The following is a 19,444-nucleotide window of genomic DNA, read 5'->3' on the forward strand; positions in this document are numbered from 1 at the left end:
GCCTAGAATTTGCTAAAAATGCAAAAGCTTAACTCAACATACTTTTTTTTTTTTTTCCCTTTAGTTTCTCTGTTTTGTCTGGTGGGAGTATAAAGAGAACAAAGGTCTAAATTACTTTGGTTCCTGTTTTGCTCAATACAATTAGCTGCAGAGCAATGACAGCATTATGAATTTAGCCCATGAAGCAGGGAACTTAAAAACATCCAATAAAGGGAATAATGTATCAGCTTTGATTTCCTTACATTAATCTCCACAGTTGCAATCCTGCAACCCTTCCTCATGCTCCAGAAGAGCACGCTACTGCCTTGCAATTCAGCCTGACTACTTGGGTCAGTATTTACTGCTTAATGTGAATGAGGCTTCAGAGATGAACTCTAAAGTAAAAGAAGATGCTTGAATGATAGCAGGGCATTAAAACCTGGAAAATCTCATTTTCCTGCCTTTGACTTGTGGTGGATGTCTCGGAGACCACAATTCACAAGTCTGAGCAGTTGATACATGCAGTCCCAGTTGTTTGAAAGGGAATGTTTATAAAGCAAGGTGGTCAGTGATATGAATAAACATGGACTGAGAGTGAAGTGCAGTTTGTAACTTGCCATCCCATTTTCCATTTGCATCTAGGATACAACTGGCATCTGTAATGTTCTTGAAGGCAATTCAGAGCTAGTATCTTGCATTGTATATATGTAAAAAGTCAGACACTGACATGAACAATTAAATATTTGCTCAGCTTGAACTTAAGCCCTTGAGGTTTCTCACCAGTCCCAGTTCCCCATGCCTTCAGGAAAGGAGCAACCTTTGGAGCAAGCACTGATGCTCCCACACCTCCCACCTTCTCACATCAGCAATTCTTGTATGAAAGAAAGGCAAAAACTCTTTCACGGAACCTCCCTGTAAAACTTCCTGGACTCAGTAAATAAAACAACTGTTCAGTTAGTGGGTTTGTGCTGCAGCTGGACTGGCAAAAAGAGAAATATTACTCTCTGTGTCATGACTCTGTAGAAGGTTGGTTACTTCTCCTTTCTGCCTTTCACAAAAACCTTATGGTTTCAGTTAGGCTTAGAAACTGAATTTGATATAGTTGAGAATTAGAGTTTGTTAGTCTATGGACAACTCAGGGAAAAGACACCTGTCTTCTAGATATCTTCTGAGGTGCTGAAAGGAAGGAGCCATTATAATTTCAAAGGTCCACTTTATTTTAGGTAAGTCACACCTGTTAGCAGTTTTGTCACAGAAGCTTTTTCATTAACAGTGGAGTCAACAATAGCATTCTTCCATTTTAATTTTAAAAACAAAAAAAGTTACCCACCTTTTGACTTCAGAGTTTCCACAGATGCTGTAAAATAAAAGAAAACATTCCAGAAAACAAATTTTGCAAATGCATAAAGAAATTAAGATTGATCCTAACCCCTCTTCCCTTGGTCAGTATGCTACCTATCTATGCAGAGCAGGCATTCATTTTTTTTTATGCAGAGGAAAACCAACAGACACATATGTTGCTTGTTTGGATAGTCTCATGGAAGATGACTAATTAACCTGCTGATTAAAAGCAATGGAAAACAAGGTCAATAGGTAAGTTATATATGGAGCTTCAATAGCTCTGCTCTTTTCAAGTAATGAGGATAAGAGAAGGTATAAAAACAGGTTTCAGAATAGGCACATATCAAACATAGGTGGACGGTAACGATAGAAATCACCTTTTAACAATTTCAGTAATTTGGGCAAGTTAAGCATATTTCTTTTTTGAGTTTATTGAAAAACTCAAAGTACAGAACTCTTCTAGCACTGATACAGGGGAAGATCCACTTTCAAAAGTCTTCCTTGAACATATATTTTTTCAGTTTGTTTATTATTTTTCATAATTGCATTAACTAAATCCAAATTAATTGAACTAACACATTTCTCTTTCTTTATTATTTACACCTTCATTCAGAAGCACCGTGACAGGTTTTTATGCTGTAGAAAAGGACAGATTCATTTTTCTATAAATTGACTGTCTACTGCAGGTATTTTTTGCTCAGAATTTATATCTGAGAAAATAGAGTCATCTGATGAATGAGTCATCAAGCTTGGCTGTAAAAGGAGTTGAAAATCTTTATGCTCTCCCAAATTTGGATAAACTGGAGAAGTAGATTCCAGGCAGGAATAAGAAAAGCATCTAGCTACAACAATAAAATACAAGGGCATGGGTGCTTGGAATAAAACCAAAATAAAACAACCTACATTTTTCCTCCCCTCCACACTCTGAAGCTCCTATTTTGTGTTTTGTTCTCCATCCATTTACTGTAACCTCCAAGCAGGATCCCTTCCTCCTTGAAAAGATAAACCTTTTAAAAGCTGAAATAAAAAATTCTCACCCTCATTGTTCTTCTCAGCAACATTTGATCAATCTCAGTTCCAGAAGACCAAATGGCTGCATGCCTTCTCCACAGCCATTCATTTGCTCAAGTAATTTTGATTAAACCAGCAAATCTTTATCTCTGGCTTCACTTTTTTGTCCCTTTACCTAATCCTGTCTCAACTTAAAATCAAACCAAATAAACGAGCCTTTAAAACTTACTGTATTTCGCAGGTCTTACCATGTACTTTTACTTCTTTCTTTGCTGTTTTGGCTGTAAAAACAAACAAAAACCAAATATTGACTTCTGACATGAATTAATTTAAAACATTAGGACAATTGAAAAGTAAGATAAAAAGAGGAGAATATTCACCAGTTTCCATAATTTTTTCTTTCTTGTGTGGTTCTGAAAAAGAAAAAAATCAAGTACACTTTTATCTTCTTGTAATATTTTGTTTAGTTGCCCTGGACAATGATTTTCATGTTACTAGTGGCTGTTGGATGTGCCGTATTCCTTTGGACTCTCAGTTCAGGTGAGCCCTTCCCTACTTTCCCACATGTCAAAATAACACCTTTATAGTTGCGATCAGTCTCTTCAGTGGTTTTCACACTGCGCAAACAAGGTCAGATTAGCTGTTAATAATGGACACCAAAGGATATAACTCTTATAATAAGGTGCTAGAAGGAAACTCTAGCAACAATGTAGGTTAAAATAGCTGCAGTTTTACTTCAGGTTGGTCTAAATGGAGGCCTGTGAAACAGCCTTATGTGCCTCAGGACATCCGTGATACAGTCCTTGCCTTTCTTCCCAGATACTGGAGAATAGGCAGAGCATCTGGTCCGGCCACTGCCACTCTACAGCCGTGGACGAAGGGGAGAGGGTCCTGACCTCTTTTACATGAAGGCACAGCATGAGGGGAGCCATGGCCCACAGGACCTAATCACCAAAACAGGATCTGGGACCTGAAGCTGGAAAGCTTCATCCACCTAAACCCTGTACCCTCTGGCAAACTATGACTGGGATTTACAAATTTGTAATGATAGTTTCTGTAACAGCTCTTTCCATCTTGCCAGGATGTGCTTCAAAACCCCCTCAGAGAAGGAGTAGGCGGCTTACCAGAGGGAAGAGGGAGAGACTGAACATGTCTCTCAGAAAGTGCGCGTGATCTACCAGCCAGGGCTGGCGTTCACAGTAGCAAAAATATAGATAAGCTTTTGCTGTCTGCAGATGATGTCTGCAGATGCTTTTAAACAGCATATGTAAAAGTTCCGTGTGCAGGTTTGGATACACACAGGCACATTACCTAAATTCAAGAGTATCTGAGCTGACTGATTACAAGCCAAAGGCAGTTTCTATTACATACATACATTCGCCCGTGCTCGTTGCTTACTGGTATCTGATGATTATATTTTCTCCATGCTTATTATAGGATATATTTGTATTAATGCTGTGCTATACAGTTGAGGAATATTAATGTTTAAACAGTTTCCACTTTAGAATCAAAATATAAAGTTCCATGTTCAAAGTCATTCTGAATGTTCTGCCCTCACTAAAAGCAAGCTTATCCTTAAATTTGAGCTATCCTTGAATTGAATAAGCAAAAAGGAACAAGAACTGCCAATAGGAATTAAATATGCTGATCAATAGCATTAATATGAGTAATAGTCACATTAAATATTAATTCATAATCAGTATTAATACTGAATGCAGAGCAGACATCTAAAAGAGGTATACTACATGCAGAGCTAGGAAAATAATTTATATTAGAAAGGGCAGGCTGATCTGAAATATGAAAAAAAACCCTCAATTGCTAAGTTTTAAACAAAATATGCCATTGCTCCATACTCCCACTCCCAGTAAGTTTGTATTGAGCAAAGCATCTATTTCTACCTGAAATAAAATATTCATTTTTGTCTGAGTTTTTAAATCTGAGGAACCAACTTATATATATTTTAAAGCAAAATGTAGTTTCTAAAATAAAGTTTTGCTCTGAGTTTCTAAAAAAAAGAAAAAATAATTTGATTTTTATTTTTCTGTTTTTACCAAAAATATTGATGGAATTTCATCACACTTTCATAAGCAATATCTTTCAGCCAAAACATACACTTTAAAGCATCAAGACTAGTTGACTGAATTCAGGGACTCAGCTTTAATATGGTTATATAAAACACATTTTAATGTCTTTATTATATAAAGTATATGCATTTAAAATATCATAGGTGCTTTATAGTCACATTATACACGAGACATGAGATTCAGTGGAAATGGTCATGAAGCAGGTTGATGTAATCAAAACAATGAGCCAGGAATATGATTTTCCCGGCAATATGGAAAAGTGATGGAGCTAGAGAGTAAGCTGGTGTTAAATAGTTTATTGCCTGAATAAATGTTACATTTTCTTGAAGGCATTCTGCCTTGGGTGGCAATCCTAGTACAGGTCAAGGAGGAGAAACATAGCAAAAAGTGAGAGGACAGAAGTTTGGGACTCAGTAGTTTGGCTGACTCAATGAGTTTAATCATAACAACAGCTGCAGCTTTGGTTTTGTGTAGCCCAAGTGCTCTTCAGAGTGTCCAATTTCATATAGATATTTTAGGAGTCATTCTGTGAAATGAGAATTTTGATTGGTTTCGTGGGGTTTTCTGTTTTGCTATTGCTCAGGATTGCTTCCTGGAAACTGAAGGAAATGTAATTATGACTTTAGTGGTTCTGAGGCAATTATTTTTCCCCCTCATTTTAAGATCTGTCAGCTCTCATGAGATCAGGGAACAGTATGACATTAACAATACTCAGCAAGTGTTTTTGCAAAGTATAAAATTTTCCATTTATTTAGCTTTATTTCCTGTTTTTCAAAACTGCAAACATTAAGGAAGTTCCATAGAGCTTCTTTTATAATAGTTTTACTTCCAGAAGCATATGAAATAAGATCCTTTCCCATGGGGAAAAGAAAAAAAATAATAACACAGAATTTGACATCAAGCATTTCTGGTGAAATCTGATATGGTATGAAATTTCAGGTGATTCCTGCTCTGATATTTTAATGGAATGAACTGAAACCTTTCATTACATGAGCTGCAAACTTCAGACCTAGATCTTTCCTTTTTGTTACAGGTTATCATTGCTTGATCTCAATGTCTTTTTTTTCTTTTCTTTTCTTTTTTTTTTTTTTGTTACTTATGAGTAGTTACTATGACACATGAAAGGATATTGCCAACTGTAGACAAATTAGGCATTTGCCATGACATTTGTAATTCTTTTTATCTTTAACCATTTTTGTATGTATATGAGACTACACAACATGATTTTATTCAGGAAACTTTTCTGGTAATATATTATTTTTCTACCATGCATGGAACTGAGATTTGATTTAGTTTGACATTTCACTATCTTTATAAGCTCTGATGCTTTGAACAAATGATTTTCTTTTTTATGAAAATTGGCAAAGTTATGTACAACATGCCCATAAAACCATATAAATGTATTTTTTGTTTCATTACTAGTGACACACTCCTAGACACCCCTGGAGCAGATGGGAGACAGAGGAGAACCTGAACCTGCCTCTGCAGTTCTTCCCTAAGCCACACTCTTCCCTAAAGTGCAAACAGTGCTGAAAAGCATCTAGGCTGGCACGTTTGCTGTGGTGCACTTTAATCTTTACTACCAGGATGGATAGTCACAAATCGCAGACCCTCTGCCATCTGCCAGGAGACAACAACTTATATCCCATCCTAATTTGTATAGCTATGTGTGCACATATATGTGTGTGTGCGTACATGTGTTATTTCCTAATTCAGATAAAGCATTCATGTCCAAGAAGTGTTCAGAAAAGTAAAAATTATATATGGAATCACACAGATTGAGAAAAAGTTTAAATAAATGGCATTTCAAGTGGATTTGCTGTTCTGTGGTATGCACCACATGTTAAATAACCAACACCATTGTTTGCACTCAGTAGCTGCATAAAAATGGTGTTTTCTGTACTGTTGTTTAATTTTTGCCACAAGTATTTCAATGAATCTAGTTTTATATTCATTAAAGCCTACTGTTGTTGTATTCCATGCAGTGTCTTGAATACTTAAATCCTTAGAGAGTAGAAAGTTAGCCTGGTCTTACAGTCTTGTAACCTTGGTTTTATAGGCTATATGCCTGTCATTTCCCTTCTCAGACCTTCATATCATGTCGGTTAATTAAAACCAGATGAGACAGGATGGTAAAGCTCTCCAAGATATCCTTTCATTAAGAATATTGTGAACATAGCAGCTAGATATAGAAAAGGTCCCTTTAGTCCCTCCTGTTAAAGGGAAAGGTTGCAATATGAGCTCAGTCACGTTATTAGACCTGAGATAACCCACATGAGAAAGTTTTGCATCAAACTAGATTTTTCCAGTTCTCCTGTTCCCAAGAAGTACTTGTTCTGTTATATTTGACTGCCATTCTACTTACTGGATCAATGTAGAAAAACTCACTACCACCATATGCTTTGATTTATAAAGAAAATGGACTGGACAAATATATTACTTTCTGGAATAAGAACACACCAAGGAAACCCCTTACTTGGTGAGATCATGCCATGCATATACCTGCTCCTCTATGAATGAACATATTTTGAGGGGGGTAACAAACAGTTTTTCTGATGGATTTTTGTGAAGAAAAGGAAAGCATGAGACAGTTCTCTGTATCAGTATCCTTGTATTAGAAGTCTGCTACTATGTTGGGAAATATTTGGGAAAAACATTGTGCAAAGAAAAGAAAGAAAACAGGCCTGGATGAAATGCAAATGCTTTCAGTCCAATCTATTGGATCCGTAGCTTTTCTTCACAGACAGAAAGCAAGGGCATCAAAACTGAGGATGGAAGTCTTTACCACTGAGAAATGTCTCAGAATCCCCAAATAAAGTAGAAGCCTCCAAAAGGATTTAAAGACTTTTCTGCAGAGGATTATGCTTTTATTCAAGCTTTTGATACTGGAGGGTTATACTTGGGTCATTTTGCTTAACAAAATAAATAAGTAATTGGGGGGCAGGAGATGAAGATGTTGCCTCATATCAAAACACTTGCTTTCACTAGTTGCCTTAGCCTCATTTTAATACAGCTCATTTCTTGTTTAATACAGCTCATGCATCATTCTGGATACATGACTGAAACTCAGAGAGGAAGCTAGTATTAGGATAGACACCATCACATTGGCCAAGGTCTGAAATTTTGGGTGAATGGGGTCAGTCCTCAGCAAAGGCAAGCTAGACACTTGTGTTTTCAAAATCCTCCCACATCACCATATATCAGTTTTGCTAGAAAAGTCGTTATGAGGAAGAGGCTGAACTGGTCATATCTTGGTAAACCCCTCTTTATGTTTTAAAGGAGTCAACAGGCTCTGCCTTTTCCTCAGAAGGTGTATACAACCAAAAAACCCCATCTTGAAGTTAGAATAACTGCAACAGTGCATGGTCTTTCATGTTATGTAGACATACTTGAACACAGATTGCTAGAAACCTTCATTCAAGTCTAGTACACCTTTTCTTACTCATCGGCAAGCTAGATGGAAAAAAAAAAAAGAAAAAAGAAAAGAGGTGATCAAAAGAGGTGCATTGAGCATTGTCCCTAGGATGTGAGACTAGAAGCTGGGGTCATTCTTAGATTTCAGATCCTTCTTTGAAGCTGATGGGAACTGTCTTCCTATACTTGAGAAGGCAGAAAGTCTATCTTCTTTTTTTAGAACATCAGGTTGCATTAACACAGAGGGAAAGCAAACACCTTTTTTCCACAAGGCTCCAGTATAATTATACTGAAGCCTAAAGACAAAGCTGTCTGTTAGAAAACAGACAGGTACTTTTTCCTCTCCAGAGCCTGAAATGATCTGTTAGTTTCTGCAAAAGTTGCGATAATCAAGAGAAAAGGAACCATCATAAAGAGGAAATGGAAAGAATGCAGATTTCTGTCTGTCCTGCCAGCCTGGCAAAGCTCCTCTCAGAGGAAGAACGTTCCCCAAGGACTCAAATCACAGGCAAATCAGTTAGTTGCTCAAGTCAACACTCTTGAAGTGCATACTTATGTAAATGTAGAGTGTATTTGATCACTCCTAGGAAAACCCCACACTTTCATCACTTTTGCCATATGAGAATGGGAAGGTGTGCGTCTTACGGTTTCCTATAAGAAGGAGCAGAACCAGTACACAGTGTGGATGTATTCATAGACATTCACAGATGCCTAATTTCCCATTGAAATAAAAATCTTTTTGATTTAGAATCCCTAAAAAGAAAATTAGGTTAATCCTACAATTCTGACTAGGGAACTACCTGTCTTCAAAACTGATGTACCACCCATGAACAGCATTCTGTGAAATCCTTACACGTTATGAACAAAGCCCTTGTGAAAAGATCAGTTCTTAATGCCTATCGCTAGCACTAATTTGTTTTAAGAACAAATTAATTTCACTAGTCTCAGGATTTCTGGCATGGCCATTCAGGCTAAGGCTCAGCTGGCAAAACAAGTAATTTAAAGAAATGTGATTCTTTAATGCAGAGAGCTAGTGTCTGCCAGTAGATCTTTACTTGTGAAAAAGCTTAAACTGTTATTTCCTTTTAAATAGGGATCTAAGGAGTACTTCCAGCCTTTTGAGGGCTAAGATGGCTAAGCTGCTCAGATGCAGAGTATTTCCAGTCAATCCCCAATCAGTAGAAGGAGACTTTATTGGATTTAGAAAAATCCTGTGTTCAATCACACCTGTTTGAACCAGGAGCCCCTCTAGGGAGGCATGTCTACATCTCTCCAGGTGGAACTTTTCAAAGGAGGGCAACAAACAAAATGACACATTACAGAGCATAAGATCAGGTGCATCAGTTATACACATGCTCATAAACCACAGCAAGGTGAAAGTAATTCAGTTTTCTTAATAGTCTCTCATTGAGAGGTAAAATGAGTCATATTGGTTTGTAATTGATTTATGACAAGAGCATACCCACTGAGGGTGGTCATAGCTTGGGTGGCTACTTGCTCATGCTTTAACTTGTTCATACTCCACCTTCTTTTGACAAGGGAAGGACTTCTGCTTCAAGCTCTGTAACCCATTGAGAATATGAGTCTGGAACAGACATTGCAGAAGAGAAAGAAAACTTTGAAGTAAATACCAGTTCTAGGTTTTGCCTGTCATTAGGCAAATATGGTGTGCAGATAAATTAGCTAATTCAGCAACAAAAACATTAGACCCTAAAAATTAATGCAATGAGATCCTAAAGGAATAGATTTAATTCAAAGTTAATGGACTTAGTACAGGAACTCTAACTGTAGCTCCTGACTTAGAGCTGGGTACTGATGTCATTTAGCCCAAAGGAGTAGGGTAGAATGAGGCAGTGAGCAAAAGCTTTGGTATATTTGCTCTCAGAACATAAGTCAAAGGATGGGCATATGGTTGAATATTTCAAAAGGCTTCTTTGACTGCCTTAACCAGGACAAGAGCTTCTTCAAAGGGTATTTGCAGAGGCAGCGCCATGAAGGAGGACATTGACACAAAGCGCTAGAAGTGTGCAGCTCAGACAGTCAATAAAATGCTGGGAGGAGTCTACTGTATGCATGAAAGAAACCCAGCAACCACTATTTGTGAAATATGTAAAGCTCCAAACTTGGGCACTCTGAGCAGCTGTTATAGAAGAGAAAAAACAGATTATTTGTGGCACCCTGCAGACTAAAGTGGTACTGTGCATTGGTAATGACTTGGTTTGTACTTATGATACTGGACTGCAACTTCTTAATACAGAAACTTTCAAATCTGTAGTTGATATAGACCTGTATGATGATATGAGAAAATTTATATTTAAGAAACACCACAGTGAAGCATATTGTGTTTTCACGTGCTCTCTCTCTAAAACATAGCACTGCCATATCCAAGAACATCATAAATTGTAGATGTCATATAATCATATACGGTATAGAAAACTGTAGTCCACACCACTGCTCCCTTGAAAATCAAGTGCTATTTTTGTAATGGTCTCAATGATCAAGAGGAGGCCCATTTATTCCCTTTCTAGCAAAGTGAAGGTGATACCACTTCCAAAAGACTAACGCCAGGGAAGATAATCATATATATAGTGTATGTGATAGTCTGGATTCAACAAAGCTTAAGCATGCACTTAAATGCTTTGCTGACTCAAGATAGAGTTAAAGATATGTTAAAAGTTTTGCTGAAATTGGGCCAAATTCTTGCCAAAAGTGCACTTAAATCATGAAACAACTTCAGGGTTATGAAAGATTGCCAGGCTCAGAACAAAACACTTTAAAATATCTTTTCCATAAAGAGTGGACACTTAAATAATCCTTTTAGCTCTGATTTGTATTTAAATAGCATTTAATTTTGACCCTTTTTTATCCTTATTATTGTTACTTTCATGTATTAAATAATTTCTTTTTTGTAGTGAACTTGCTCCCCCTGCCTTGCTTTTAAAGTAATGCCATTTTTGTGTTAGTAATACAACAGTACTTTGCTGCATTGCATAGACTGAACTGTGGCTTTTAATAATGTCTGGTAATAACAAAAGAAACAAGGCTGCATTTTTAGTACAAGTGTCTTCAAAGTTCACTATGATGTGAAAGGAAGTATAGGAAATTATTTTAACTCTATATGATCCTGAAACAGGGGACACTGTAAGGAAGGTATAAACATAACAGTAGTATACCAGGCTATGAGACTGGGCATTTCAACATCCTAGCAAAAGTAGCAAAAGTATCCTGAATTCTAGGCCATTTACTCAAAAAGATTTTAAAATTGGTGAATAAAAACTGGATTTCAGATTAGAAAGCTTATTGTAAAATAAGCTATTTCATTCTCCATTTAAATAAATCCTGTATGTAAAGAATTCAAGGTTGTAAAGTAAAATCTTCTAACATAGGAAAATTCTTCCCCTTTGAGGGCATATATTGTGACATTAGTCAAGAATTCATGTTTCCTTTCCCATTCAGAGTCAGATAACGATCCAGTTTACATAATCCTGTGGACAATTTAAGACGTCCTAGTTGCAATAGTTTCTCAGACTTGAGCTGGGATGAAAAGGTCAGTGGGTTGGAATGATTTGTGGAATTGGTCTCCATCCACATAATGGATTCCTGCAGATATTAAGAAGTGGCTGAGTGATGGACTACTGCAATAGCAGCAAGGTTTTAGCTGCTGAGGGTATAGTGCATTCCTGGCAGACCAGGACCAGAGTCATCTGCGAGGCTTCACTAAGCCTAATGGAAGCTCTCTGGGACAAACAGGTGAGAACCAAGACCCAGTTTCTCCTATCCTTCTACAGGTTGCTGGGGACTGAGATCAGATAATTTCCACCTACTGTGCAAAGACAGCCAAGCCTGTATCTCTCCCTTTAAAAGCAGAAAGAAACTGAGAAAGTCAGAGAAGATAGGATATTTAACTACCCAAAGAGTTAAAGTGGGAGAGAGGAAGAATTATGTAAACCTGGACCAAAAGGAAAGCCTCTGTGATTCAAAAGGACTATAGAATGATCCTGAACCTAACCCCAAGGACCCTGAGCAGCAGGATTAATACAAGTAGGGTTTCATTATTTTGTTTACCACTGCATATTTATCTGCTACCTGAGTGAAGATTTATTTTGTCTGGAAATAAACTGCAAAGCCTATCCTTATGCATGCAATAAGCTACCTCTATCATTTGTCCCTGAAGAGTTAAACTGTAAACCCAGAAAATAAAGCCTGAGAATGGCTGTGCTTACTTTATGAAAAACTCTGAGAGGGTTAACAACAGGGACTAGAAAACTGAACAGAGTATGCCAACTACAAGAAGAATTTGCTGGGTAACAACTATACCACAGAAATACATGCAGAAATGCAAACCAGGGGCAGTGGCTGCTTATAAAGAGAAATTTCAGGGCACATAGGGGCACTCAAACATAAGATCCTGAAAAGACTGCAGGATGGCAAATTGTACTAGGGCCATGTTCATGTATGGTGAAAGAGAAAGAAACACTGTTCCTCTCCTTTTCCTCTTTCCAAAAGTACTTATACGGGGGTGTGTAACATACAATTTATACTGGGTTTTGATGCCTCTTCTCTTGGGCAATATACCTACACAAGAAGAGAATAAGTAGGTGGACGGATGATGGAGGGGGTGTCGTGTTGTGAGCAAAATATATCCCTGATGTGTGACTTAAGAGAGCTACCTGACTGTGAGAAACCCGAAAAAGAATCCATGGTAATTTTGCTTGTGCCACTACGTTGGTAAATCATTCAACAGATGTGCTGAATTTTATTAATCTTTTGTAACATTTACATGGTTTTAGCATCCTTTCTACCTAATTCTGTCCTGTAGGTGATCATTAAAAGACAACCAATGAGCCCAGCTCTTTAACAAACCTTTCCTCCATTTTAAAGCATACCTGCTGTCCCATAAACTTTGTGTTATTTCTTTCTTTTTAAGTAGAATAGCACCGGTTATACTGTATGGCAAGTACAAAGATTCTTCCCTGTTCCCATTTTAGTTGCCGTTGCTCACCTTGAACCAAGAATTAAAATAATTTGTATGTTAAGTAAATACTTCCCATCATCAGTAGATACAGTTCTTCTTGCATTAGGCAGAGTGATCTGAACCTCTTAAACCAGTCTTCTGACCAGTTTTTTCAGTATAGCGTGCATTCTAATATTCTGTACTTACCTCATGAACTTGTTTCCTAGATAATGTCCTGTTTGTTTTTTTTTTCTTTCTGCTTCTTACCAACAGTGGAAAAATCACAGACACAATAATATAATAATAATAATAATTCCAGCACAACTGACAGAGTCAGTTTGAGAGGTTGGATGCAGCTGACATCATAGAATCATAGAATGGTTTGGATTGGAAGGGACCTGAAAGATCATCTAGTCCAACCCCCCTGCAATGAGCAGGAACATCTTCAACTAGATCAGGTTGCTCAAAACCCCACCCAACCTGGCCTTGAACACTTCCAGGGATGGGGCATCCACAACTTCTCTGGGTAACCTGTTCCAGTGTCTCACCACCCTCTCAGTGAAGGATTTCTTCCTTATATCTAATCTAAATCTATCCTCTTTCAGTTTAAAGCCATTAGCCCTTGTAATGAGCACTTAAAACTGGCTATTTGTCTGTCATACTTATTTTATTCTTTCTGAGTCCAAACTAAATTTCACTGATTTTCAAAGGGGAAACGGTGCTCAAAAAAGCGTTTCTATTATGAACCCAAAGGGAGTAATGAATGAGATTTTTTTTTTCACGTGTATGGAGAGGAAGATGGTAAAAATTAGGCATTAAATACCAGTAATTAGGCAGTTAAGTGACAGTACAAAATCTGTTAAACATACTGTAAAATTAAATTAAAAATTGCAAGACCATTCCAGGGAAATTCTAAGCTGTAATTAGGATTTAATTTTTACAGTGTTGAAAAGAGTTAGATCTGATTTTTAAATCAGGCAAATCATCAGGGAAAAGCACTATCACTGGTGCTTAAAGAAGGTGCAGGAGTGTTGTGTATAATGTGAGGTTATCCCATGAGAGGACCCACAGACTTCAGCCACAGTTCCCATCCCTGACCCTAGCTAAGGGAGCGTGCGGGGCTCGGTGGCACCGGGGTTCCTTGCTGCCTTGACTGCCAGGGAACACAGTCACCCTTCTGTTAATTCAGTTGCAAACACTCCCTCCAGGGTTTGAGCCTGTGCTCCCTTCTCTGCCCTGCACCGCCATGCGCTTGCTTTCCTCACGGTGCCAAAACAGACCCAGCAGACTTACCAAGCTGAGGTGTAACGTGTCAGTGCCCCACCGCTGACACCTGGACCGCTTACCCGGCAGAGAGTTAGCGATAGCTGCGGGGTGCGATATGCGGCGCGGTGTGGGAGCTTTTCCCGGGGACGGGGGCAAGGGGGGAGGTTTCCCTCCCAGCCGCCTGTCCTGCCAGAGGATGGCAGGATGACTCAGGTGGTCACCACCTACATCCCAGGCTCTGAGGAACCCTCCAGTGAACGTGGTGGGCCCAGCACACACCGAGTGCCTGAGGAAATCCTGTGAAGGAAACCTGTGCTCCTCCTCAGGGAAAAGAGATAGGTATTTTGTAAGGCTAGGTCACTCTCAGACCTGTCCTGCTGGTACAGCTGGGGAGGCAATGCACCGTGGTGAAAGAAGAGGAAATGGCAGCGGGATTTGGGATGGGGACATCATAAGACAGCGTAACTGAAGATGACTAGTGTCATTAAATATCTTCAACTCTGGTTTCTCCCTTCAGAATAGCATCACTTGCATAAATCTGTTTGCTTTAAAGCCAAATACTATGCTCTCCAGCCCAGCTTCAGATGGGTGCCAGAGAAGTAATTTTTTTCCAGTTCGAGAAAACACTACATTTGAAAATATCCACTTTGAAAATCAAGTAAAAGATATTCATTGAGGCTGGTTTCCTAGAGCAGCCATCAGTTTCCAGATGCAGAAGTTCTCATAGATTTGCAAACTCCACATTCACTTTCTTTGCTTTCTCTGTATAAATATATGGAGATAAAAATAGTGCACAGTGTATTAGGCAGGGTTTTCTTCACCAGTGACATTAAGACCAGGAACATACGCGATGTAGAAGCACTGGAAGATGACCAGCTGTGCTCTCGGTCTGTTCAGTCTGTTAATAGGACTAAACCTTCAGCTTTAGGCATTCTGAGGTACAGGTTGTGATGTACTAAGATATGTGGAAGAAAATGAAATATGAAATTGGATAATGTATTTAATTTACTGTACTAATAGGCAGCAGTCTAGTTACGATATTGCCAAACAAGCATATTTAATATTTTGCTATGGTGAGTTATTCTGGGGGTAAATTAATTTTCAGAGAACAGTGCCATTTAGGGAGGGGAACAAAAATGGAAAAGTCAAAACCTACTGCTCTTTATCACTTTTAAGGCAAACTAGATATTTAGAAATGTGTCAGAACAGACAAACTAATTTTATTTTTCCATAAGAAGCCATGCCAGTTTTTGCCCTTTTCTTTATCTTAAGCAGATTACTGTCATCACCATTCTTGCCAACAAGCAGACTCATTGGAATATTTTTCAAAAATGAGCACCAATATTGGATGCAAGCAGGTGGAATGAATTAATTATAAGCATGTGGTTCTAACAATGATTTCTGCAGTGTACTGTCAAGACATCTAAGGGTCTAGCTACACAATGCACTTTGGCAACAAAGCTGCTTTAAGAAATTATCAGTTACATGGATATAAATGTTTGTGGAGCCAGACTTACTGAAATGATCCAGACTGAACACCCTGGCACACACACACACATTTCTAGGACAGTTTTTAGCTCCAAGCCATGACAATGGTGTGGTTTACACTGTTTTCCCAGTTGTGTTAGCACAACTGAACATGGTGTCAAACAAACACAGCAGGCAGGGACTGGGAGCATGGGTGGGGAAATGGCGCTTCTAAGGCCAGCTTCACACAATACATTGTACAGCTGTACATTATGCCCTATGCTAGCCTATATCAACTGCAATTCCAGGCTACAAGTCCTTTTGTGGTAGAGGCAACTGAAGATTGCACTGATCCTTGACCAATTCCCAATTTCCCCTACTGATGCAAGTTATTATTCCCTTATTCGGTGGAGGTGATCTCTGAGATAGATCACCGAAAACGTCTGAATTAGAGAAAGACAACTAGAGAACAATCTTAAAGAAAGAAAAAAGAAAATAAAAAGATTCCAGATCCACTTAGATCCAAATAGCCACATATAGTGGGATCAGCTGGAGGCAAGAAGCAGCAGAGGGGGTGGGCTGGCCACTCCTGTGGTGCCAGCACCAGGCACAGCTCAGCAGCACAGACCCTGGTGCAGCAGCGGCCGCCCTACTTTGGAGTAGAATAATATTATGGGTTTATATTGATCACATTTGACATGAAAATTCCCATATTTTTGTTAGTTAATTTAAAATGTAGTAAAACTACAAATATCCTGAATATTTAATTGTTATTCATTATATTGGGTTTTATTAAATTATGCAGAAATGTGACTTGGAATTTTTGAAGATGGTTGTGAAGCAAAACAGATCAGAAATCAATAAAAGCTTGTAGATTTTTACAATCCAATCTGAATTCAGATATGAATTTATGTCATTATTTTGTTTAAAAAAGTTTGCTTGTCTTTTCAGAGCATATTTATGATTATCTAAGAGCTCCATTTTTGTAAAACCTACTGTGAGACCAGCACTTTGAAAAATCAGTTCCCCTTCTTGAAAGGCTCGAATACAGTTTCACATGGAAAGTAATTTCTGTAAATACTTCTTTTTAAAATCAGTCTTTAGATTCAGGTTCATTTCTTGGTCTCAAGCCCTGCAGAGTGGCCCAATATGACACCTTGCAGCTGCCACGAGAGGACAAGCAACCATAACATTAGAGATCAGTGCAAATGCTGTTGTTCTTAACAAAGATTTCACATACAAGTTATCACAATAATTTAGAGCAAACAGACAAAAAACCCCAAACCACTGGCTTTTGTATAATCCAGCAGATGGTGCTATGATGCAATGAACTGGTTCAAGAATACAAGAAATACACTGAATGTGAACATTTTATTTCTTTACCTGGCGCTGCTGCTTTTTTGGTGGCTGGTTTGGCTGCAGGAGCTTTTGCTGGCTCTTAAAAAAAAAGAGAACAAATTAAACCAATTACTACAAAGCATTGTATCTTAAAAAAACCAGAAATCTGAGGAAAGGCTTCCAATGAGGTACAGCCTATAGCAATTATTTCACTGGAGAGTGAGACAAAGAGATTACCCAAGGAGAAAAAAGCTGAGTTGCCTTCAATAAACTCAAAGGCATCAACAAAATAGCCAGCCGAAGGGCTAATAAACTCTTGCCTTTAGGCACTGACTCACTTCTTTTAGTCTTTTCTGTCTAGTAATTCAATATCTATTGGCAAAGCAGAGTAAAGAACGTATCTAGGGGTTCGGGCACGGCCTCGCTGCTCAGGCGGCAGCTACGGGCTGGGAGCCTCCACATTTGATCTTGCAGCTGTGAGAGCAGAAGGTCCTGAACCGGCCTACAGCAGCTGGCAGGGATTCACTGCTGTGAATTCAGCAGTGGTGTTTCTTGGGATCCCACAGCTATTCAGGGTGGCATCCTTTCCCCTAATCTGAATCTCTCCCTGATGAGAAAAGGTACAATTGGTCTACTTCTGCAAAGTATATTCACAGACATGGCTACACCAGGAATCTCTCTCCATCCTGAGAACAACTTCATGTTTGATCCTCCACTTGAAAGAGCAACTGCTGTGTTCTCCTAGCAGAGAAACAGGCCCTCTCAGGCTGCTTAACTGTAGTTGGTCTTTTCATGAAACATTTGCACTATCCTCTCTTTGCTCAGGTAGGACATTTCATTGCAGAATGAAGGTCAAAATGATGACAGGTATGTGCATCCCCAAGCAGACTTGGAGAATCTCAGCCCTGCATAGAAGAACCTAACTAGCCTACTGGATTTATTTACTCTTTACTAGTTTTTAGTTAATTGTTTTTATTCTCGGGAGCTATTAAAACAGACTGTACTTAAACCATGATAATTTAACAAATATCCATAAGCTAAACTCCACCCACTTCCATAATGGATTTTTTATATCAACTAGAAAATCTTCTAACTTAAAATTCACATTTCCATTCTGTGAGAGGAAATAATTAATCATTTTAATCACAATCTGAATTACAGAATGCCAAAAAAATGTTAGTTAATCCTTCACATCTGTCACTGTGTTATTACAAAGAAAAAGAATATGGCTAAATCAGGAATGTAATTTTGAGTTCTTCCCCTCCAGTCTTTTGAGAAGTTCATAAAAAATGCATCAGATTGTCTCATGAAACAGAATGAAAACAAAATATAGTTTGCATGTGTGGGATTGTTTTGTTTCCATCCATTTAAAAGTCTGTAGCAGACAATTATAACCTAACTTAGTTATTATCACAGCATTGTAATTACTTGGGGCGTTCACCCCTCCTTCAGGGAAATATGTAGAAGACCTTGAAGAATAGTTTACTTAGTATTACTTTCCTGAGTGCCTGTTCTTGCAGAAGAAACAGGAGATCCAACAGGCATTCTACAAGTGACAAGATGGACTTAATACAAAACTGCAGGACTCCTGCATTTGTTCCTTTCTGAGCTCTCAGCTAGAGCTTGATGGCTAGTGAGACTTTTTTTTTACTTTTTGTTTGTAATATCTGTGAAAAAAAATTAAGCTAGGATTTTTTTTTTGTACCAAGATTTTTATTTTCATTTTAAATATTTCATTTCTGAGCAGCTAAAATAATTTTAATTGAGGAAAAAATTTAAAATTAAGGATATTTTTGACAAAAAAATTCTGTAATTTATTTATTTTTTATTTAAATTTTCAGTAGCATTGAAACAAAAGTGCCAAATCTTTTAAACTTTCTTTCATAAGTATATGCTTTTTAGTTTGTAATTCACAAATTATTTCAGAGCTAATGACTCTGCATCTTTATATGAACAAGTTTCAGCTGAAAATTTCACCCTGCAAATTCCACTCATGTGATGGAGCTAGGAAATTTTGCCATGACAGCTGCTGGGGAGTTCTCCCATGAGAGGAATCCTGTGCCCAAATCAATAGATCCTTTAAGACCTGCTTGTAAACAGGCAGTTATTTCACTAACGGGGCATTACTTGTAGAGTAAGTCCATTGAGTCTTTTATTCAATGTTTCTGCAAAATTTGAGTAGGAAAGCAATGTATAAGCTTTTCTTGATTGCCAAAAGAAATCTTTTAATAAATTCCTGCAAAACTAAGGATGGCAGGGAATTCTTCTGCCATACAGGTCTGGAAAGATCATATATAGAGACGGGAGTCAGTGCATTCTTTAATCATGAATTTGAATAAGATTTCAAAGCCCCATAGCTTTCCTAATTTTTCTTATATACTATACTTTCAGAACAGATATCTGAGCAGATGAAGTCTTGCCAGTGAAACTGTCTTATTATCCTTACTGTGTTGAGGCATTGATGCTTGCAAATTTGCAGAAAAGGAAGGTGTAAGAGTTCCCTTGTTAATACTACCATGTTCTCAGCACATTCTTTGGTTATTTACACAGAAGAGTCCAGACCCTACCTCTCTTCTGCCTCAGAAGTCTA

The 19,444-nt window shown here is 38.1% G+C and overlaps 1 protein-coding gene across 1 annotated transcript in view; it reads right to left on the reverse strand.

The window, feature by feature from the left end:
• TRDN (triadin) overlaps positions 1-19,444 on the reverse strand; it is a 201,736-nt gene that overhangs the window by 77,436 nt on the left and 104,856 nt on the right. Inside the window, exons 16-19 of the mRNA XM_072857718.1 lie at positions 16,900-16,953; positions 2,712-2,744; positions 2,580-2,612; positions 1,310-1,336 (exon numbers count right to left, since the gene is read on the reverse strand). Coding sequence (XP_072713819.1) covers positions 1,310-1,336; positions 2,580-2,612; positions 2,712-2,744; positions 16,900-16,953 — 147 coding nt within the window. The remainder of the gene's footprint in view (positions 1-1,309; positions 1,337-2,579; positions 2,613-2,711; positions 2,745-16,899; positions 16,954-19,444) is intronic.

This window comes from Ciconia boyciana, chromosome 3 (assembly GCF_034638445.1).
Source record: "Ciconia boyciana chromosome 3, ASM3463844v1, whole genome shotgun sequence".
Lineage (NCBI taxonomy): Eukaryota > Metazoa > Chordata > Aves > Ciconiiformes > Ciconiidae > Ciconia > Ciconia boyciana.